The sequence below is a fragment of the Hemicordylus capensis genome, chromosome 2 (genome assembly GCF_027244095.1).
Source record: "Hemicordylus capensis ecotype Gifberg chromosome 2, rHemCap1.1.pri, whole genome shotgun sequence".
NCBI classification, from domain to species: Eukaryota; Metazoa; Chordata; class Lepidosauria; order Squamata; family Cordylidae; genus Hemicordylus; species Hemicordylus capensis.
Window position 1 is genome coordinate 272,268,483 of NC_069658.1, and position 24,419 is coordinate 272,292,901.

The 24,419-nt window shown below is 43.2% G+C and overlaps 1 protein-coding gene across 15 annotated transcripts in view; it reads right to left on the bottom strand.

Moving 5' to 3' along the window:
- Nucleotides 1-24,419, bottom strand: part of CADPS (calcium dependent secretion activator) — a 544,177-nt gene that overhangs the window by 301,027 nt on the left and 218,731 nt on the right. For all 15 annotated transcript variants that reach the window (XM_053299036.1, XM_053299049.1, XM_053299045.1 and 12 more), the window contains 2 exons: nt 18,169-18,405; nt 16,127-16,248 (listed from right to left, as the gene is read on the bottom strand). In XM_053299036.1, the coding sequence (XP_053155011.1) occupies nt 16,127-16,248; nt 18,169-18,405 (359 nt within the window). The remainder of the gene's footprint in view (nt 1-16,126; nt 16,249-18,168; nt 18,406-24,419) is intronic.

Sequence of the window (24,419 nt, forward strand, 5' to 3'; positions counted from 1 at the left end):
CAGCCTAACCCAGTCTAGGGCAGCCCAGCCTGGGTTAGACTGCATGTGTAAAGCTCCGGGAGCAAGGTTGCTCCTTATGCTGTACTCGTGCCAAGCCCCACTTTCAAACCCGGCGTTTAGCCGAGGTTAAGTGAACCGGGGGTTGGCTCAACCTCGGCCAGTGATAATCTGGGTGATTGTTGCTGGGTTAACCCCTGGCCTGCCACCATTTCTGACAGTGAATTGGGGGAACAAGCGCCCGTGCCGAGCACAGTGGCTGCTCCAATGAGAGCAGCCACCACGCTCACGCCCCAGGGCCTGGGATGCATGAGGGGTGAGTCCTCCTGCTCGTCGCATCTCTCTGCTGCTCGGGTGGGCATAAGAACAGCCCTGCTGGATCAGGCACAAGGCCCATCTACTCCAGCATCCTGTTTCGCACAGTGGCCCACCAGATGCCATTGAGAGCCTACAGGCAGGAGTTGAGGGCATGCCCTCCCTCCTGCTGTTACTCCCCTGCAACTGGTACTCAGAGGCATCCTGCCTCTGAGGCTGGAGGTGGCCTATAGCCCTCCGACTAGTAACCGTTGATAGTCCTCTCCTCCATGAAGTTATCAGGGCATGCAGCACGGTGGAGGGGAGGACAGCAGCCGCTCATCTGCCGGAGAAGGTAGGCGAGCTCTTGCCTTCCCCGCAGGCCGCCCTCCCTCCCTGGCTATGTTGTGTGCACGTCCTCCCTGTGCGTTCTAGAGACAATGTAAATTTTGGGTTTGTGGGTCTGGCATAAAACTGAATTCAAAGGGGGAAAAATACCTTTATAATTCAAATGATAAGAGGGAAGCTCACATGTCCTAGGTCACTCTCTTTGAACCTGCAGTGAAATAAACAGTCTGTAGATAGCTTTCCCATGCATACTAAATTCAGAGGCATCAGTCTGAGGAGGCTTAATAGACATGCTGAAGCACTATGTTTCCCTGCCCTGATCCAGGGTCTATTTCTATCAAAATGAGTAACACTAAGCAAATTTTAGCATAGGAACCAAAGATGCAGTGGAAGGACCTCATCTAAAACCAAAGGTCTGTGCTTCTTTACTGGTATGGGCCAGTCTGTCCTGAATTATTATTACTGGATCTGGATGGGCTCCTTATTCAAAATCTGCAGCATTAGTAAAAAAACATGGCATGTCTATCTTTGATTGACCCAGTACATCAGGTTGGCTTTCAGTTGTCTAGTCGTGGTGTAGAGGTTAGAGTGCTGGACTAGGACCGGGGAGACCCGAGTTCATATCCCCATTCAGCCATGATACTAGCTGGGTGACTCTGGGCCAGTCACTTCTCTCTTAGCCTAACCTACTGCACAGGGTTGTTGTGAAAGAGAAACTCAAGTATGTAGTACACTGCTCTGGGCTCCTTGGAGGAAGAGCAGGGAAGAAAATGTAAATAATAATAATAATAATAATAATAATAATAATAATAATAATAAATACTAAAATGCAGAATACTAAAATTAGACTTAATACTAAGTCTTCCACAGGGAAAAGAGGATGCATTTTGATCATACATCAGCTTTTAGTTGAAAAGGAATAATATTCACATATATCACCAGCTTTGAAGCATCTGTATTGGCCTTACCTGTCATTTATTTTCTGGGCCCAATTCCAAGTGTTAATTTTTATCTTTAAAAACCTAAATGGTCCTGACTGTCTCAGGGAATACCTTCCTAGCCACCACCCTGATAGCACCCTGCTCCAGATTCCACCTTATGAAGAGGTTAGATTAGGCTTCACTATGAGCAGGGTCTTGTCTATAGTGGCCCCACTGCTGTGGAACTCTCTACAAAAGAGATCTGTACAGCCCCATCTCAGCTAACTTTCTGAAAATCGGCAACCCTCCCTCTTTTTCCAGTTGTTCTTTGAAAATTTTGCCCTTTTATGGATTTTTCTGATATGCTTTTTAAAAACTGCTGGTTGACTTATTTAAAGCGTATAATTTTATGGTTGTTTTTACTGGCCAGACAACTAGTACTCAAATTAGAACATAATGCACATGCAGTAATTTTTTCCTGATTCCCCTTCTCTCTTTCCTGAGCTGATTTAGTGCTTGGTAAATCCCTGCTAACCGCGTGGAGAGGAATCTTTTGAAGTGATGGTACTCTTAGATTTAGCCAGTGGAGAGCAACTGTCCCTATTCAGTCTAGCATAGCATTGCTCCACAGGCTGTTGTTGGTACCTCTTTTGTGTTTCTTTTTAGACTGCAAGCCTTTTGGGACAAGGAACCATCTTTCATTTGCTATGGAAACAATTTTGTGAAGGGGTTTTTTTTTGGCCGAAAATATACATATGCTAAATAATAATAAATCATACAGGTCCCATCAGCAATAGTACTATTTTTTTTTTTAAAAAAGACTGTATCCCCAGCAGCTGTATTTCCTTCATCGAGTAATACACTAGATAGAGTCAAAACATTACCCTAGGCAATGGCTGACATCTACTATATATTTAATTCTCTAAGGCATACCCGTGGCTAATCCCATGCGTGGCAGCTCTTGTGAGAGTTCAGAGAGCTGCTGGATAGCTACAGGATGGGTGGAAAATGGCAGTGGCCCACCAGTGAAGAACACAGCTGCCAGCCAGAAAGCGGAAGGTGGGGTGGGGGGGAGAAGAAGGTGATGTGGGGGAGAAGAAGCGGGCTGGCTGGCTTGCCAGCCAGAAAGTGGTGGGGTTTGGGAGGGGTGGAGAAGTGGGCAGAGGAAAGAGAAGAAGTGGGCTGGCCAGCCGGCCATAAAGCAGCAGGGGAGAGAAGAAGCAGGCTAGCTGGCTAGCCAGAAAGCCGTGGTGGTGGGAGAGAAAGGCGGCGGGTGGGTGGGCCAGCTGGAGGCGCAGATGCTCTGAGCCCAGCCCAGCTAGTTCTAACTAATGAAGGTAATGAGGGGTTGCAAGGACATGACTGGGCCTTGTGTGCAACCCTCAATCCTCCTACATTGTTGCACAAGTGGGGAAAATGTCCCCATTCTACCTGCACTCTGGAAGAGAGAAAACACATCATGAAGGTCAGTAATAGGTTTCCTTTCTTCCAGGTAGCTTCCAGAGCTCAGGCAGAGCAAGCCAAAAACACTCCAAAGAACACATTCAAACCTTAAAAAAAAAAGGTGGGGGGACAGCTCTGATTACAAGTTTTACTAACACAGGCTGCATTCATGAGATAAGAGAATTCCATCAGCAATAACTGATTTGTATGATAGCCATTTTAGACAGCCAAGTTTCCAAACCAGTCATCATATCAGGAATTTAATGCCTTAGATTTAATGCCTAAGAATGAGAGATTCAGGGAGGAATTACACACTCACACAAAGCCTAAATAGCCTTTCTGTAGTATCTAATAAAGACTTTAAATCATGTTTCCCACAGCACAGCCCGCACTGGGGGCAGAGGAAAGAGAATCTAATGTCCATCATGGTCTGCTGGACAATGCCTGCTTTAGGCCTCATTTGTGCTTGACTGTGCTATGTTCATCTCTGCATCCTTTCTTGCTCCCATACCAATTAGTTGCATGCCTTATCTTGAAGGAACGTCTAGAGAAGTTGAAAGAATTGTAACCTTTAAAAGGAAGAAACTGAAGTGTCTTGGTATATAACTCATTCCCAGCTTAACTGTTCATTGAACTGTTAGTATGCACCAAGAAATACGCACACATGAAATTGTTCATTGACAATGGTCCCCACCATATAATGCCATGTTGCTTTGCAGCAACTAGATGGCACTAATGAGCTTCAGATTTTCTTCTATGTGCCCACCCGCCCCAATAGCTGCAGATAGCTGCACCCCTAAACTAGTTGTTGTCGCCTGACAACCAGATTTTGCTGCAGGAGCATTTCATAGAGCACTGAGGAGATATTACAGCAACTTTGATCATTCAAAATGTACTAATGTTCCTAAGAAAATAAAGCACATGTGATTTAGCATTGTTTACTTGTTTCCCTAGAATTCAGAGTTAATGCTTCTTTATTATGGCTGGAGGGGAGAGAGGAACGAAAAGAGAATGCCAATGGTGCTTTGATTTGAAAAGTAATTACAACTGACTTGTGCAGGTATTTTGCCCCTCAGAAACAAGCTAACCCCTTTTAGATACACACAGTGAAGAAGATGCATGCCTTAGCTTAGTAATTTCTTATGGGCTTTGGCATTTCCCCAGTCATTCACTCCTGCCAGTCATTCCAATATCATTAATGAATGATAGTACATATATCAATGTATCATTCACTCCTGCCATTCATTTCAATGTATGCAGTACATTCATGTACACATGGCTGTGTGTGAATCTACTAATCTGCTGTATCCACTGAAAGTAACGTGGGTGCAGCCCACAGCTGCAAAGGGAGTCCACAGTGCTTCACATGAGCCCTGATGCTTTCTCAGGAATTTATATAGGGTAGATACATTTGCTGAGAAGAAATGTAACGGTTTCAGACCAAACATTTATCAGGCATATGGGTTGGGCCCAGGGTATTTAAGAGAGCACCTTCTTTGTCATGAACCCAGCCACCTATTACGATCTCCTGGAGAGGTCCACTTACAGTTGCCACTGGTTCTTTTGGTGGCAATTTGGGACCGATCTTTCTCTGTGGCTGCCCTGGGGCTTTGTAATATACTCCCTGTTGAAATAAGAGCATCTCCTTTTCTGTTTCCAGGCTTTTAACTGGAATTTATTTTAATAACCTTTTTGAGGAGATTGTGTTTTGTGGAATTTTAATCTTTTTTTACACTTTTATGTTGTGTTCTAAATTTTGCACACCGCCAAGAGATGTTCATATCAAGCGATATAAGAATATGATAGCTAGCTAGCTAGATTTTAAGAATGCTGATACATCCAGACTGCTTTTTAATTGGTCAAAAGCTCACCCTATCAAGCAAAGATGAATTCAGGCAAACAGATCACATATGCAGGCATATGTCCTATATCTTTCAAGCTGATAATGTTGACAATTGGACCTTTAAAATACAGACATTGCTACATTCTGTGCACTGCTATTCATATCATAACAAATATTCTAACACAGAATCTCTATTCTCCTGTCTGCAGTTGGAGAAACACATCCTAGAAAACTAAAAAGTCAGAAGTGAATTTTGTACACAGGTAACCTGCTATTGAATCTACATCCACACACAATAGTGTATGTAGAAAATGATGATAACCAGGGCTGAGGAAATGCACTAGTCTACTAGTCTGTGATGAGTGAAAAATGATGCCTGACGAGTGAAAAAATCCTGATGGTAGTATATCAACATAGTTCTAGGAGGCAGAGAAAGAGAAGCGGCATGGTTGGATAGTCTGGGGAAGGTTTCTTGCAGTCAGAGCTGTATGACCAGCTCGTTGACTGGAATGCTATTTAAGCTCAGGCAGGAATGAGATAGTGACCCCCGATTAAACTAAAATATAAATACCTTTCATAATTTCCAACAAAGCTTCTAAAGCATTCTAAAGTTTCATTTTTAAAAAAACTTTTTGAGCCAGCATGGTGTAGTGGTTAGAGTGCTGGACTAGGACTGGGGAGACCCGAGTTCAAATCCCCATTCAGCCATGATACTAGCTGGGTGACTCTGGGCCAGTAACTTCTCTCTCAGCCTAACCTACTTCACAGGGTTGTTGTGAGGAGAAACTTAAGTATGTAGTTACACCGTATGTAGTACACAGTATGTAGTACACCGCTCTGGGCTCCTTGGAGGAAGAGTGGGATATAAAAAGAGTGGGATATAAAATGTAAATAATAATAATAATAATAATAAATATTAATAATTAATATTATTATTATTACTATTTCCACAAGTGAAAGGCTGATGCTGTTACTAAGCATTTCTGCTAGGCATCAAACATAGAAGTGACACAATCTGCGACAAAGGCCTTTCAGACAACCCTAACCAGAAGGAAAATGCCAAAGATAAACAGACAGGACTGGGGATAGGATAGTGCAAAGGTTTTCAAAATGTGTTCCTAGGAACCTTGGGGCTCCTTCTAGGCTGGTCAATGGTTTCTCAGTGAGAAGAGCCGCTTCCCTGCAAGTCAGCTTGTCTACACAGTCAACCATCCTGTACGACGTTGAAATATCACTAGGGTGTTGCTGAACACTATGAGTGCATAAAGGGAGACTACTAGGTGCAATATCCCTAGTCAGTGGCCTGAATGAATTGAGAAAGTGCTATCAAACACACCCAGAACTGTGCTGTAGTAGTGGGGATTCAAACCAACAGACTCCTGCTTTCTAGGCAGGTTGCTTCCCCGCTGCGCCATTAGGTGGTTCATATCCATAATTGCAAATCAGCCAGCCAAAAATATAAGTCATATCTGTTATTTACTTACTTATTTAATGTATATACCACTTGACTCCAAAGGCTCTAGGCCAGTTAAGTAAAGGGAACTAAAAGGAGCTAAACAAACAAATCAGTTCTTGAGTTATTGAAAGCATTCAAGGTCTTCCATGGTGTAGGAGGAAGGGGCCCTTGTTGCAAGTTGGTATTGGGTGTAGAGAACTGGTGAATCGGCACTATTTGTGGGATTGTTTTAATACAGAGTTTCTTAACCTTGGGCCCCAGATGTTTTTGGACTACAACTCCCATCATCCTCAGCCACAAAGGCCATGTCTGGGGATGATGGGAGTTGTAGTCCAACAACATCTGGGGGCCCAAGTTTAAGAAACCCTGTTTTAATACAGAACTCATGGAAGGATATAGCAGGATGTATTAAAGATATAACTAGCTGGGCCTGGCGCCGAGCATCTGCCCCTCCGGCCTGCCCACCCACCCACCGCTGCTGCCTTTTTCTCCCCCAGCCCGCCGGCCTGCCCAGCTTTCTGACTGGCCAACCAGCCCACTTCTCCCCCCCCCCCCACTCTCTGGCTTTCCAGAAAGCCAGCCTGCTACCTCCTCTCACCCGCCAATTCCCAGCAGCGGCTGCTTCCTCCCAACAGCCGGCCTGCTGCCACCTCCTGCTCCCAGAAGTGGCCTGCCTGGCTCACTGCCGCCTCCGGCTGCCATCGCTATTTTCTCCCCCATCCCCATCGCTATCCTATCCGCAGCTACTCGGGAACTCTCCTCCCACCTCCTCCCGCCCGACTGCCAATTCCCAGCAGCGGCCAGCTGCTCCCAGCTGCTGGGCCAGCCCACCACCACCTCCTGCTCCTGGCGACTGGGACGGCCTGCCGCTGCTTCCTCCTCCTCCTGGCAGCCAGGCCGGCCTGCCACCGCCTCACCACTGACTCCGGCTGCCATTTTCTCCCCTGTCCCCATCACTATCATATCTGGCAGCTACTCGCAAACGCTCGCGAGACCTGCCACGCATGGGATTTGCGATGGGCACATTTAAGAGAATTAAATACATAGATTGCTTATGAATTCTTCATAATGCCTTGAATCTTTCTGTTAAGTTGCTTTTGTAACCACATCAACCTTTAGTGGTTAATTTAATAGTGAAAGCAAGACTATTAATAGCTCAGTCATGGAGGCAAAATTCTTTACCATTGATTGATAACTGGATTAGAAGAAGATTCTGGTACAAAAGGGTCAGTTCTAAAAGTATGTGGGAAGGATACATGACAGCTTTAAATTGATTCCAAAAAGTTTGGGCTCAATTTATTTTGGAATGGAATCAATGAATGTCAAGCAGATGTTAACCAAAATGTATTAACTCGGGATTATTTATTTATTTTCTATTATGAATTGTTTGTTTTCTGTATATTGTTTCCTTGTACAGAAAGATTGGTATTGATTTATGGAAATATTGTATGCACTATAGTTTAATGTATTTTATTGTTTAAACTTATAAATGTTTTTTTAAAAAAATGGTGATAATCACTGAGAACTAAATAGGAAATGTATTCATTAAGGCTGTTTTCATGAGTGGATCCTGGCACTGTCTGCCCACCTAACCGCACTTTTGAGCCTGGCCTTTAGCAAAGGTTAAGGGTGCAAACACACCCTTAACCCCAGAACCAGGATCATGTGTGTGCTCAGGCTTTTTGCGCACACAGACAGGTGCGTAGAGCACCTGTCTCATGAGGGTATCTCCCAATGCACCACACTTGTAGTACGGTGCATTGTGGGATATGTGGGGGCTGGGATGCATTGTCCTGGCCTCTGGAGACCCGTGTGGCCAGTAGCAGCACAGACTGTGTGGCAGTGCAGTCTGTGCATAGAGGACTTGTCTGGAGGTCCTGTTTTTTTTTTATTTTGGGGTGAGTGAAATTTGATCCTCAGCCTCTGAATTTCTGAAGAGGAGCTAGGTGGCCCAGCTTCTCCAGAAATGTAGGACAGAGCAGCTGAAGCACAGCCAGTGAATGCAAAACAGTTTCCCAAGGGTATTCCTTATCCTCTGCAAATTCTAAAATAAAGACCTGGAGGATCATTATAGCATTACGTTTCTGTGGAGAAAAGGTAGCATTTTGATACCAAGTGCAAACCTGACATGACACGGCCTTTCCCTGGTGAGATCTGTTGAAACGCAGCTAATTTTGTTCTTGTTTTCTTGAAATAACAGGGAAAGTAAATCTTGGGCAGGTTTTTGGCTTCAAACTGTCAGGGATTTCCTTCAGGGAGCTTTGGTAATGAGATGCTTACTCAGTTCTGCCATAGCAGGGCACAAGTATTTTTCATCTCATTTTTTATGTGGAGCTGCTCAGCTGCTTTTCAATTTCATATAATAAACAAAAAGTTACAACAAATGCAAAGCTGAACAGCAAATGCGACCAGCTAATCCCACTCAAAGGCCACGTGAGCAGCTTGAGGATAGATGTTTCATGAGAGCTGATGTTCTGATCAAACGTGAAAAAATAATCTTTTTTCTGTAATGCTTTTGAAATGTGTGCCAATAAATAGGCAATACACATCAGACGAGATTCTTGAATTGCTAATTAAGCAGGCATTTAAAGTGTGGAGAGTGCTTATTCTCCAAAGAGCAAATAATGAAGTGTACCAACATTCAAGACTTGCCTTGAGCTAGGCCATAAGGGATCTTACGCCTGGTGGTCTACACTTGCATCAAAATGAGTTGGGGATGGGGATGGGGCCGTAGCTTAGTGGTAGAAGGTCCCTAGCATGCAGAAGATCCCTAGCATCTCAAGGTAGGGTTGGGAGAGATTCCCTCCTGAAATCATGGAGAAGTTGCTGCCAGTCAGGGTAGACAAGACTGAACTAGATGGACCAATGGTATGACTTGGTTCAAGGTAGGTTTTCATGTCCCTGTGGTGGTAGAATGGACTGCACCACTTCTGGCCTGTTAGTTGGGGAGGGTCACATTTTTAAATGCTCCTTTGTGTAAAAACTACCTGCATGTGGAAAATTAGCACAGCAAGCAGTGCTCAAATTATAAGGGAAAAGATGGGGGAGCCTTTAATGAAATCCACCAGATGCACCCCCAACCTCCCAATTTTTGTCAAATCCTGACCTACTGGTAGCCTTCCAAAACAGTAGCTTACCTCTGCTTACACAAGAGGCAAGCAGTTCAGACCTCCTCTGGTTCCCCTGTAATTCAAGCACTGAATAGACAGAGCTAAAACTTATTTCTGTTGTGCTAAATTCTCTCCCTGCAGAGAGTTTCTTATGGAAGAGTACATTAAACACACTGTATCCCGCACACATATAGTCCATTCAACCACCCCAGTTTCCTACCACTCATTATGCTGTACACATAGACAAAGTTTTAGTCCCCTTAGAATCTGTTTTGATTGTGGGTACTCTGGTCCAGAACATGTGATAGGGGACAATAATATTACATTTGTTTCTATGGGGGCAAATGCATTACAATTCCTAGTGGCACTTCCTGCAGACATACCTGTTTTTGTAGCTTGGTCAATTATCCTATGAACACTTAAGAGCCAATACAGGTTTTGTCTTTTTAAAATCAAGCAGAGCTAATAGCAGTTTGTGTCATGAATGATTTTAGGCAAAGGAAAAGGGTTAAAAATGCCCTACCCTGATCCAATTTCTCCTCTATCCCATAGCTACATTTAAATTCTTAAAAGATGCTAGGATGCCCGATCATACATTTTCCACACCACCCCTCTGCTTTTAAATCATGGATCTCCTGTGTCATGTAGATGGGCCCTAACTTGGAAGTAAGTCCCACTTGGTTCAACTGGGTTTGTTTTCAGACTGCAGCCTTAGCCCATGAAGATATACAGGAAATACCATTTCCCTGTCTTTGCGGTCGATGGATTAGGCTGCTTGTGTGGAGCACCAGGGACGGACTGGGGGCATTGAGAGGGTGGTGGAATGTATGTGGGGAAGGCGTCAGGTTTTGAGCAGAATGGGTAATTAAGGGTGGGAGTAGGGGTGCAGGGGCGCCCTGTGGGTAGGGCGCACCGGGAATATGCCCTGTTACTCTGTGGGCCTGTCTGAGCCTGTGGCACGCCGGGATCACTCCTGATCCCGGCACTCCCACCATGCCTAATCCTACTTTTTACCACAGCATTTAGCCTGGGTTAGGGGTAGGGATGTGCACAAAACCACCTGGCCTGGTTCAGTTTGAGTTCAAACCGGGCCAGTTTGTTTTGGTCCCCTTTGAACCCCCCATCAACCTTCCTTCTATTAGAAATCGCCCGGTTTGGGCATCTTCGGCCCTTTCCGAGCCTACTCCCTGGCACGACGGCCATTTTGGAGGGCTCGGATTCGAGCCAGTCTGCACACCCCTAGTTAGGGGTGTGAGCACACCCTTCTCTGGTGCCAGGGTTATGTGTATGCTTGGGCTGCATGCATCCTAAGCACACACCCAGCTGGGCGGCAAGAGTATCCGGATGAGGGAGGATCCCTCAGTGCACCACACTCTAGTGCACCACACTCCTGGCATCCCTCTATGCAGCGGCATAGAGGGATGCTGGAGGACTTCATCTTCTAGCTCCCTGCTTGCTGAGGCACTGATTGTGTGTCGGACAAGCAGCAGAACCTAGAAGGGGTCAGAGATTATGTGCAGGGAGGCAGGCAGGAGGGTGCACAACCTTACAGAATTTCACAGACTCAAATTCCTTATTAACAGAGATACTACAGTTGTCTTCTGGTTTATTATAAGTCTGAATTTTGCAGACTTCCCTTAGAAAGAGAGAGGGATTTCTGTTATTACTTGCTGCCCTATATGGAAATTGGATTTCAGTGGTGCTTGAATGAGAATTATCTTCTTAGGAGAGGGAAGGGTTTGCATTCAAAGCACTTTTATGCACAAGTTTGGTAATGATGTCCAGTTTAATCAGGTCCAGGGAAACATAATAAATCGCTTCCTGCTCACTTTTAAAAAGACACATAATTAACTGTGATTTGCTCCTGGTGATCCCTGTTCTTAAAAGAGAGTTATGCCCCCCGGAGGAATGTGGACGTTCTGAAATGAGTTTGATTTGACTGGAACAGATAAGGAAGCCAAGAAAAGGGATGGATGTTCCCCATTCTGTTTCATTACTGTTCCATGGTTGGTTCTGACTTCATTCTGCTCTGCTTGTCTTCCTCTTTTAACTTGGAGAATTTTTAAAATCAATGTTAAAATTGGTGCATGGGAAGCTTTCTGTTCTTTGCTCCTTATGGCAAATCAATGGACATGAGCACATATGCACATCTCTTAAAGCACTAAACACAAAAAATATTGATGAGATAAAACCATTACATCAGAATTTCCTTTCCCACAATGTCTTGATTAATGTGTCATGTGCTCATGTACGGTATTTAGTTAGTTAACACGTATATCTCACTCTTCCTGTGTTTGCATGTATACCCAGAGTCATATACATATTCCTCCTCACAACAGCCTTGTGAAGTATGTTAGGCTGAAAGACATTGACTATGAGTTTCATAGCTGAATGGAGGTTTCACTATGAGTTTTTACTATGAGTTTCATAGCTGAATGGGATTTTGAATTCAGATCTCCCTGGTCCTAGTCCAACATCTAACCACTAAACTACACTGGCATTAGTTTCTTTTCTTTTCTTAAAACCCTAACATACTGATGCTACTTTACAAACAGGTAAGTGAAAACTCCAGAATTTGAGGAGAAATTCAGTTGGAGATAATTTTGTGTGCCTTTCTAGTCAAAATGCTGCTAAATGTTCAGTGAAACAGCAAAATGAAAAATCCAGAAAACCTGGATTTAGAAGCATCAAAATAAAAAAGTTAATCATCTCCCCCACCCCCGTTTTCACAAAGTTGAATACAAAATTAATGCTTTTTAAAACAACTGCCACTCTCCCACTAAATAATTTTAATAGTAGCAGATAAAGTTGATGTGGTAATTGACTGTTAAAGCCTCTACCTTGCTTAGGAAATTTCAGAACATTATCCCATCACATGTTTTTAAGAAAATAGAATGGAAGCTTCCTTGTAGAGATGTCTGGGGCCGCAATCCTAATCACATTTACTAGGGACTGGGAATACACCCCTTTGAACACATAAATGTGAGATTATATTGCTAGGGTCAGGATTTCTTGTAGCCTAAAACGGGATTGGGTGATGATCCTTGGAGTCTTTTCAATGTTATGAGTTTATGAAAGCCATTTCATGCTCTATTCTGATAGTTTAAAAAGTAGAACTAGTACTAAGTACTAGTTCTATAACTAATACTCCCTCTAGTACTAAGCCAAATGCTTATTGTCACATTCTATTTACTCCTAAGTACTGTAGAGCATTTGCACTGGCCTGCTTTGATGTATTGCCCTCGGTGGTTCTGTATGGTAGATATGGCAAGGCATTCTGAACGCTGAAATTTATGGCATTCTGAACGCTGCTGTCCATGTGATGCACAGGCCACAGAGGATGTGGGTCATGTTTTATTATACTGCAATTTTTATAGGGTCTCACGCGAGTCATTAATTTTACCACTGATTAAGGACATACCAGGCAGAGAAGATGAAGTATATAGCTCATTCCTCTTATCAGACCATCAAGCCAATGTTACTTACAACATGGCTAACTTCTGTTTAACAGAAATGAGTATAGGTCAACATCTAATTACTAATGTAGTGGAATAATTTACTATGTCGTATATTTGTAAAACTATTATGTTCCTTCATGTTCCTTCATGTTTATTATAAGACTATAATAAAGTTTCTATGTCTATCATGAAAGATAGCATGCAACACCATCTTACACTTGTCCATTCAGAAGTAAGTCCCATGAAACTTATTGGGACTTCATTGAGTTCCAGTTGGATTGGGGTTCACTGTGTTCAATGGGACCTAGTAAATGTGCATAGGATTAAAGTCTCCATTATTTTCTTAAGACGTGAAGAAATATCGATCCCCATCAGGCTCCTGGATATTTAGTGGAGTAGAGGTGACACCCAAGAAATGGGCTAAGGTCAGGTGCAATTTAAGATGATATAAGTGATTTGCAATTTTTTAGAAAAATTAATTGCGGTGCCAAGGGGAATTTATTGGGACTGCAGCATGGGAGCATACTTTCCCCCAAACACTTTCTCTGTCACATTTCCCCCAATTAAAATGCCTCATGGGGAGGGGGAAATTCACAGGTACCTGTATAATGCACCTCTCAGGCAAAACAACAACAACACTTTAAACAGATGTTTAAATTGTGAAAGCAGCATGTGGGGGGAAGGGCTACTCTACCTTGCTAGTGCCACAATCCTGATCAGATTTCCTCTGCCCCTGCTATTGATTTTTGAAATAACCATGGATCTCCCATTGTCACAGCTAGTTTAGCACCTTAGTGAGCTTTTATGGAAACCAGTGTTGCTCCATATTTCCCTCCCCTCTGCAAGAATAACCTAGTACATGCCCTGATTCAGAACTTCCATTTACTATGGAATGTTGGCATCTACATCAGAATTTGGCAGAACTGCATTTGGTCTACAGAATCGGATTTGTAGTGTACACACACACATACACACACACAATTTTTCACAACACAGAACAGTTGAATCACTGTAGTAATGTCTACCAATGTGTATTTCAGAGTTGCAATGTAACATCAGGAACTGGTTCAAAAGAGCTAAAATATTGCATAAATGCCAGTGGATTGATGTGCAAGGTTTAAAATAGAATAAGAATGCAGGTGTCATGAGACTAGAGAATGCTAGTTTAAGTCAGTAATGAGAGCAGTGAAAATGTCCCAGTGCAAGATGAATTATTTGCTGAAATATGCCATATTTCTTGGAGTGGGATTTTGCATTACCGGAACCACAACATTCAAATCACATTCCATATTTTCACAAATTTCAGCAGTACTAAAGAAAACAGGATGTACCAGGAACAGCACTGGCTTAAAAGCTTGTCTAGACAGATGCACTATTGATCGACAGCCTACATGACAACTAGGATTTAGCTGAAGGACTCCAGGATTGTGCTTTAAAATCTCTTTACTGCACTTGGTATATTAGAGAAGAGGGGGGAAATGATTTCAAAATCAGATACTGCAACAGAATAACCAGGCTGGAAACAATGCTCATTATATTTTGTGATAGATGTGCACAGGCTGGTAGATTTAGACTGGATTAGGGCAGCTGTTTTGAGACCAGATGGCCATAGCATGCATACTGCTGAAGGCAGAACATTCCTGGATAATGAAAAGACAGTGGCTTGTGTTTCTTGAACATTCAGACGCAAGAGCATATAGAAAACTCACACCTCCATCATAAAAGGTGAAATAAACTAGAGGAATACCTATTCAGTCACTTATGTGCATATAAAGATATTCTCAAATATATTTTCCATATATGTGTGTGTGTGTATACACACACACACACAAACTGACTTTACACAATTGTTTCATACAGGAAAACATCATCACATGTTCTACTTTTCATGTAATTCTCCTGTTGCTAAGCTTTATTATTTTTTAAAGTAATAGGGAAAGGTCACAAGCGGTCCATGCTAACAAGCTGGAGGGGTGGAAAATGAGCCACAGCTCTTTGGAACTGGCAGACATTTTCTTGCTCCCCTCTGGCCCTACCCTAGCTTTTTCAAATGTGGTAATGTGTATATGTGTGTGTGTGTGTGTGTGTGTGTGTGTGTGTGTGTGTGCGCGCGCACATGGTGTGTGTGTGTGTAGATAGATAGATAGATTGATTGATAGATAGATAGATAGCAAGCAATTGAGCGGTGCAGGCTAGGCATTCACCCGATGGGAGGGAAATCTCCAATCCTGATTGTTTGCCCAGTTAGGGATTTCCTTCCCCTACTGGATGAATGAGCAGCCTGCACAACTTAGTTATAGCTGGCATGGGGCCAGAAGAAAACAGAAGAGCGGCTGCTGATCCTGGTTGCTGGTACCGAAACAGCTGCAATTTGGTTTTTTTCCACCCCTTCAGCTTGTTAGCATGGACTGCTACTGCCACCTGGTGATTTTTGTTTCCTTTAAAATTTAAGTATATACACTCATTCTTTGTACTTCCCAGACTGAAAACTGGGAATGTGGGGGGGGGGGGGAGAAGAATGGCAAAATGGCAATGGAACCATGGCTCTTGACCACACCATAAGGAAAAGAGGTTAGTTTCAGTGGTCATCAGACTCCCTGGCTAGGGGGAGGCTCTATCCACAGGTATCTGTTAGCTGGCCTGAAGTTCCCTCAGTTCCCTATCCTGAACAAGTGATGTTGTAAATAAAGAACTAGCTCTGTTTCTCAGGGCTCCGAGTTTACCTGAAACAGAAAAGTGGATATATTTCTAACTCATACATATTTCCCAATAGGTGGACAAAGGAAGGACTCCCATTTCTGTACAATGTAACATGATAAACTAATGCAGAATTCTAGTAAGAAGGTAAAAGAAAGAACTACATATGGCCATCATCAGGAATTTTCAGGTCATAATACCTGAAAATTAAAATAGGAGGGAAATACACCCCCCCATTGTATAGAATCGGTAGGAATTTGAGCTTTTTTGAGTCCAATGGGTTTCATGTCAGCAAAGCAAATCAGCACTTATTTAATTTTAAGTACTTATGATAGGTATCACTCACTTCAGCAAAACTAAAGAGACTAAAGAATTCAGTAGCACCTTGCTGACTCATAGCTTAGGAGCTGTTAATTCACTGCCAGGTGGATGATCTCATATGAGAATGTACAGTCCTTATTTCTAAACCAAAGGAGAAGATTTAACTATGCATATTCTTCCTACTTGTGCTAAGGCTGGAGGAGGGTAAGGAATGTAAGAGGGATAAAGAAAACACTTACGTTGGTTTTGATGCCTCAGCCTGATCTGTCTGTAGCTTTTCTCCTCCCTCTACTTCCATAGTGCAATAGACAATGCGGTTAGGGGCTAATGATTTGAGACCTTGCACTTCCATGATGACAACCTTTTAAGAGGGAAAAGAGAGAAGAAAATAAGCTTGAAGAAAGTTCTGCACTTAGCAAAACAGCTCTAGAAACAAGGAGAATATATATAATGTATTTGACAGAGCAGCGCCCAAATGAGATATGCCATCTGAATTTACTATACTAAACAATAGAGAAGTTATGACTGGATAAGAGAGGTTGGGTGCATTAAAATGGATATGTGAAGAAATATATTCCACATTTTCATACAATGTATCATATATATGACATCCTGTTATCATCCATCCAGAAATATCCATTTTTATTTTCTACAGTTATTATATCTGAAGTAATGGTGGCATATGATATCTCAAATCCAGCTATGTTTTGCATAGTTTAGACCAATTCTTTCTTTTCTATCTTGAAACATGTCTCTTAAAAACAACCTAATAATCAATTAAAAGCTATCTATTGAAGAACTGTGAGTCAATGAATCACTTAAAGCCAACAAAAACCATTGAAAGAATTTTCTCACAGGCTGAAAAATCTTTCCTCAATTATTTTGATTTGGGAGCTTGAAATATCACATCACAACCAAGATATTTATCTCCACACAGGGTAAAGAACTTGTTATTAAGCAGGTCAAACTACATACACAACATGAGGTTGTGAGGGGCCTCAATCTGGATTAGGACCACAGTGTGTGTATGTGTATGAACTATCTTCCCCCATGTGGTCCCTAAGAAAACTGTCCCCATCCCCAGGCTTTTTGTCGTGGGAGGGTGTCCTGGGAGGGAACCTTTTGATTCCCTTCATCAAGCAGGGATTCAGTCTTTATTAATACAGCCAATGGCCAGGAGCAGGGATTCAAGGCTGCCTCTTACTCATTCTGTGTGCATCTCTCTTTGTTAACAGATCTTTCTGTGTCCATTTTTGAGAGAAGGATCAAAACAGAATAACATGAAAAGAAAGAGAGTGACTATTCTGTCCTGCATCTGAGTGTACCCTACGTGCTATATAATGCAGGACACAAAGTTGTTATTCATTAAAAATAAACTGTTTCTTTTTACATGTTAAAATATGTGTGAATATAACTTGTACTTTTAAAAGATGTGTGTTCCTGGCAATTTTCTCATATTTTTAATAATTAGAAATCAAGATTCCCTGAGAAATGAGGGTGACACTTCTAATTAGCAATGATCAAATGCAAAGTGCACAAAGAAAAATGATTTAGTAATTCAGGAACTAGCATAAAAGAAAACATCCCTGTGAAACACCTCTAGTGGATATTGCATTATCTCTGCCCAGAAGTCCTATTTTTGACCCAAACAAATCAGTATTTTTCTGTAATATGCAAAGTAAGCTTCATTGAAATAAACAGAAGGAAAATATATAATGGACACTGTAACTTAAAGAGAAAAGAAATTTTAAAAAACCAACCATGCCAGGTTACTTATGTCAATTTTATATGAAACCTGAATGGTGTGGAAACTGCTGCAGAGCAGTTTTGCCCACAACCTTCCAGTAATGATAAAAGGAAAGAGATTGCATTGGAGAACTGGTCACTTCCTAACAATGGGGAAAGTTGGCATGGAGATTAACCACATCGTTTGGGTTGCCCATCATCTCGGCTGCCCATCCGATAACTGTCCTTCATATAGGGATGTGTACAAACTGAGGTCTGTGCACAGGTTAGGCACTCTGAGGTACTGCTGGGGGTAGGGTGGGGGAGCAAACTGCACCTTTAAAAGCGAGTACAGCAGATCTGTACCTGCTTTCTGCCATTCCATCCTGCTTCCTGCTGCAGCATCACTCTCCCCAACAGCCCGTGCACGGCGGTGTGACACCGGCATGCACATGGCTGCTGCACATGCGCGGACGCCATTTTCATGGTCAGCATATTCAATTACATGAACATTGCCACTTGGCTAACTGATTTGAAGAAAAGTAGTACATTTTACCTCCAAGGAAAAGGATAGCACAACATCTGACTTTGAGAGCTGATTTTCGTTTTCTTCTCCCATGTCAATGATTGAGGTGTTGTGGCTGCGTTTTAGCTTTTGTAACTTGAACTCAGAACCACCTTTGGACACTGGCATGCTCTCCAGGTTTGCCATCAGCAAATTGACAGATGACTTCAGTTCCTCAATGTACATGTTTTCCATCTCTTTGGATACAAATTTAGGAAATTTGCGCTCCTTAGATTAAAAGAGAGAATAAAAATGTTATCACCAACAGTATTGACATATACTTTTGTTTTCTTTATGTTAGTTATATATTGGTGGCTTTTCCATAAAATATACTCAAAGCTGTTTACACACACACACACACACACACACACACAGCATTAAGCTTTTTTTAAAAGACAGCCTTAAGTTACAGAAAAACACTGTGTTAAGTTAAAAACTACTTCGACAGTCAGGAAAGAGCTAGGAAAGTCTTTACTTGCCAGCAGACATTATACAGCAGTGTTCTTCACTGCAAGATTCAGGAGACAATGGCAGCTCACATTGGCCCTAAATGAGGCTCCCTTATTAATTGTTTATTGGGCCTGTGCAAAGCTCCAGCTAAAGCAGAATACTCTACACAGCCCCCATGGCACCATGTGGACATGCCCATCCCCACCATGCAGTGCTGCACTAATCCCTCCCCTGCACATGGGGGCTTTAAGGAAAATGGGGCCTTCTCAAAACCCAGCATTATCTTGAAAGGTGTACATGGAGCACTGGGCAGTGTAGTCCTTTCCAGTGCTTTTCTTTGGGAAATCATAGGGAAGGACACTTCCCAGGGGGGCTCCATGTTTACCTTCCAATATGGTGCCGGGACTTGAGAGGGCTTGAAGCCCCTCCTTTAAAGCCCCTTCCTGTTCAGAGATCAGCATGGTGGGAAATGGCTTGCAGACCTAAATATTTTTTTGCCAAAGTGGCTCTGCATAGAATATAGTGAAGATTATTCTCAGCTGTCTAGGTGGACCTAGACAGTTCTGAGCTCAACCACCCTGCATTTTCACCACCTTTTTCACAGACAGCAAAAATGAGGGGTAGTGGCAACATTTATGGAAGGGGCCATCACACATTTTAAGGTCTTTCAGACATCACCATTATTTGACATTCTTTGTCCCAGTTTAGCCAATACTACACCCCTTCTTTGTCATAACTTTTGATGAGGTTCCCTGTCAGATCTGAACAGAAAACCTGATTTCACCACACTTAAAAGAGTTTAATCCAGGATTTGGATCTGACTCTCCTAAATCTTCCTAGTGTTTTTAACACCCCAAGTCGATAATCTTATTATGCTTTTCACAGGTTAATAGTGGATCTAATAGATGAAAGAAGGAGCAGGAGGACGGTTTTGTTGGCAACTGGCAGCTACCAAAGAAAGCTACTGTATATGAGAAATGCTTTTGAAAAGCAACACATTTCAGTGGTCATTGATGCCCTTCTATGATGGATACTAACTTTAGCTGCAATTTAATATCATAACTCCAAATTTTAATCATTAATATTAATATGTGAAGAAATTCTTCCAAAGTAGAAATTGTCTTCAAATTTTAGTGTTTTCAAGGTTCCCTCAAAGAGACACTGAATGTCAGAGTTCCTCCCAAGGAGAAATTTTTGGAGAATATTTTCCGATGGTTTCTTTACATCCCTCTCTTTCCTTCAACCCTTTCTTCCAGTAATTACTTTGGGGACAAAGGGAAGGGCTCAAGGCAGTCATTGGTAGGATGAATTTGGGAACTGTAGGGGAAAGGGGCCAAAGGAATCTTTTCATTCCTTTGTCCAATTCATCAAAACTCCCTGGAATTCAACCCTGATGTGTCATCTTTGATCCTAAACTCTTCCGCGAGGACAGTTTCAGAGATGAAGGGAGTTGTCCATCCTGCAAGCCCCGCAAATTTCAAAGAAGTCCTTAGCCTTCTGCAGGCATCAGATGAAGGGTTCTTAATCACAGGGAGGCTCTTCCCTTTGTTCAGCTGCTGACAAGCTCTGAATGGAGGTAGAGAGGCATGGCCATAGAGGGCATTGGTGACAGGGGCATGACCAGCTGGTCCACTCTCACGTGTCCTGTCATGCATTCACTATCCACAGATAGTGAACACCTTAACAGGGTGCATGGCAAATGTGGATTTATATCCATTTGTCATATATTTATACTATATTTTATATTAAAGGACAGTGACTTTCTGACAACCATCTTAACTAAACCCATAAGTTTTTATTTTTGCTTGCTGAAAAGCTAATAGGATCCTAGTGGTTTTATAGGAGAGCTTGTAGGATGCTATTAAACACACCCATGATCTATTTGCTTGTTACAATTATGTTGGACAAATTCCGCCTGCTGAAGAGAGATTACTCTGCTCATTCTGGTAAAAGCTACTGTCCTATTTAGAAGTGGTAAAACTAGTGGTTGAGAAACTGGGACATTTCCTGGAAAACCACTGAGCTTAGAAGTTGCTACTGATAGGATTAATCAGGACTGTGACCAGAGATGCTTCTCTCAACTTTTGAACTGTGGCTTCATTTAAAAGATGGTTGGGTCAACAAACCTTTAAAATGTACCCATCTAAAGAAAGAACCTTGCAACCTTAGTTATCAGAGGGAAAGAAGGCATACTTTGCTGCAGGGGCAGGTATGGGCATCAGGGGCTACTGGAAAACCCAGGACTACAAGGTGTTTGGTTTGGCATCTGTAACACTGGCAGAGTAGAGGGACAGCTCCTTCTCTAAGACCCAGTGGTACAATGCAGAGTTGCAGCAGAGAGGCTCAGGCTGGTCATAGCCAAGTTGTTAATCCTAACTGGTGCAAGAAAAGTTGAGTTTTCCCATGGGAGGAGGAATTCAGGGTAAAAGAGGCTCCACTCTGCATTAGTTTCAATAGGAAATCCAGCCTAAACAAATCTCTTGGCATAACTTTTTTTAAAAAAATTCAGAGCAATAGGCTCAGATGCATTGAATAAGTTCAGAGGAGGCCAACAGAGCTAATGAGGGGTCTGGAAAACAAGCCCTAGGAGGAAAATTTGAAGGAATGGGGAATATTTAGCTTGGAAAACAGAAAACTGAAGACTTGTTTTCTGCTGCCCCAGAAGGCAGAACACTAAGAACCCTCAGTTACAGGAGGGTAGGTTTTATGTGAACACTAAGAGAAACTTCTTAATGGCACAAGTAGTTCAGCAGTGGGGCCAATCACCCAGAGCAAGGTTTCTTAACTTCAGATCCCCATATGTTCTTGGACTACAACTCCCATCACCCCCAGATGTGGCCTTTGTGGCTGAGAATAATGGGAGTTGTAGTCCAACAACATCTGGGGGGCCCAAGGTTAAGAGACCCTGATCTAGAGGCGGGGGGTGGTTCTCCCTTGCTAGATGCTTTCAAGCAGAGCCTGGGCAGCCATTAGATGGGGATGCCAGGGGCGTCTGTGTCAAGTGGCCATGCGAGACAACTGCCTCAAGAGTTGAGTGTGCTACAGGAGGGTGACTATTACAATCACAGAAGCAAGTAAATCATGCCAATTTTAAAAGAATGAGGAAGAAGCATTAAGTAAAATAAAATCACAAGAGAGTCTTAAGGCCAAATGCTGGTGTTTGGATGTAGGCCAGCTGAAGATGGCCACACGTGATGATACTGCAACAGATAACAGCAGAGATGCTTTTGATTCTTCATTCCTGAGACTCAGCTGTGTAAGAGTTATATTTGTCTCCAAAGAAACTAGTCTCTAATCCAAGGGCAATAAACAATGTGGAATGCACCTGATGCCCCTAGTACAGTCGCTTCAAAATATTTTATAAATGTTGTCGCTTGTATTTGCCTGTGGCCATCCTGTTAGTAGTAGAATCGGAGTTCAAGTATCTGCCAGCATATTAGTATAATATTGCTGTGAGTCACACTTCTACCCATTTCTCAATCTATAGAACATTTGCATTTTGTGTCTTTTCTGATTTTCATCATGTAATACAAACACACCTCATACTGATCAGTATTTCATTTCTGGGATAATGCTTGAAGCCTGAAGATGCCTGCAGCTACCCACTGCCAGTGACTTTTTCTTGTAAAGACTAGGGCAGCATGTAACCAAAATCTCTCTGTCAGGCACCATGAGAAGCAGACAAGGTATGAAAGTGCAGTAACAGAAGTCGTTTCCCATAAGGTTATTTAGCACAGGAGATGTGCTTTATCTATGATAGCTTTACAGTGACTGAGACAAATTCACACCTTTCTGTGTGATACCTGAGGCAGTGGGTGTGGGCTACATTCTGAAGCTATTCTCACAGTCAATGAAAAGCGGGCTAAGGTTGCTTAGTCCGCTTTCCAGGGATCGTGGGAACCACTGGGCTTGCAGGTGAGCTAGCCTGCCTAATTACCCCTTCCCTTAGATGAGGTTAATGGAACGAGTGCTCCGTTAACCTCATCTTTTTGCCCGTGTGTTGCCACCTCCAGGGCTCGGGGGTCTCTCCAGGATGCCGCACGGCCCCCAATTCCCGCAGCCCCCACTGACTCCATGACAGATCTGGCAGTTGTGTGGGTGGCCGATCTGGTCGCCCAGGGCTTCCTCTGGATTGTCTGCGGGGAGAGCAGGCTAAGCCCACTCTCCCCGTGGAACGCCCCCCCCCCCCCGCTCTTCACACTGATCATGTGAAGTGCCTCTCTGTTTATCTGTTCTTAGTACAAAGTTCTTGCTCAGATCATCGTTTGTGTGCCTTTTCTAACAGAATTGGAATGTTCATCACTCTGTAAATCACTTTCATTATCTATCTATCTATCTATTTCTCTAAGGTGTACCTGTTGCTAATCCCATGCGTGGCAGCTCTCATGAGATTTCACAAGCGAGCTGCCGGCAAGGGGAGAAGAAAGTGGCAGTGCTGGTGGACAGGCTTGCAGGTGAGTCAGAAAACAAAATGGCGGGTGGGCGGGGGGGGATGACTAGAGGTGCAGCTCTGCACCCAGCCCAGTTAGTTATTATTATTCAACCAAGTAAAGCCAAGTTGAGTTTGCTCTTAGGAAAATCCAAACCTTGTGATCCATCCCCTTCATTCTTCACTATGTTGGCAACCAAGTTGAGAAGAACAGATTTTTGTATAAAAATATAAAGAGACTTTTGTAGTACTTTGAGTTCTATTGACAGTGACATATAGGATCACAGTAGCTGTATTCACAGAAGGATGTTCAATGCATGTACAGATATGTACGCATGTAGAGTTATTCAAACATTATTTTCAATATATATGCATTAGTACCCTGCATTTGAAGGGCTTGCCCAGATTCACGTTTAAAGTGAATGCCAATACAGTCATTTACACAAAAACATTTACATGTATACAGATGCTTGTACCCACATACACCATAATGTCTGAACAGGGCTCAGACAGTATTTTCAGTCTTTTAAAGAATGTCCCATTTGGGGACATTTCCATCTCTTTTCTGTGTGGAACCATCAGAATTCTACACTGAAGGCTTAACTATGTGATACATGGCTGCCACCCAGTGGTGCACCTAGGTAATTTTGGAGCCTGGACCTGAAGGGCTTTGGAGGGCCCGCCCCTAGCTTGAGGTGGTAGGGGCAAGTTAAATATTTTCCCCCATTTTTCAACTGCTGCTGTGCGCTGGCGATGTGGAAACAGGGGCCAGCCGGCGGGGTGTGAACAGAGGCGGGGGAAGTGGCAGCAGCAAGAGCTCCTTCCCTGAGCCTGAGTGCGCAGAGAGCCCCTAAATGGGCCAAAAATTGGCCAACCTGTTATTTGGGCGGCAGGCGGGCTCAGGGAAGGAGCTCTTGCCAGGGGCATAACTACAATTAGGCAGGGGGAGGCCGTTGTCTCGGGGCCCCCCGCCTTGGGGGGGCCCCTCAGAGGCTCTCCCCCACCCGATCTTCCTTTTGAAGTCATTAAAAAAAAATTCTCCTCCTTGTTCTGGCGCTATTTCCTTGTTGTTTGTCTCCGCGAGTCCACCCTTGGAGGGGCCCCTCAGAGGCTCTCCCCAAGGTGTTATCTATACCTTGCAACTAGTTGGGATAGTTAGCAGAGACATCGGGCCAGAGGAAGGAGAGGTAAGCTGTGACGGGGGGGGGGGCCATTTAAGAATCTTGTCTCAGGGCCCACTCCAACCTAGTTATGCCCCTGGCTCTTGCCCTTGCTCCACCTCCCCCACCTAGGTCCGCACCTTGCCAGCTGCCCCCTGTCTCTGCTACCATCCCTGCGGTGGCTGAAAAAGTTTTTTTTTAAG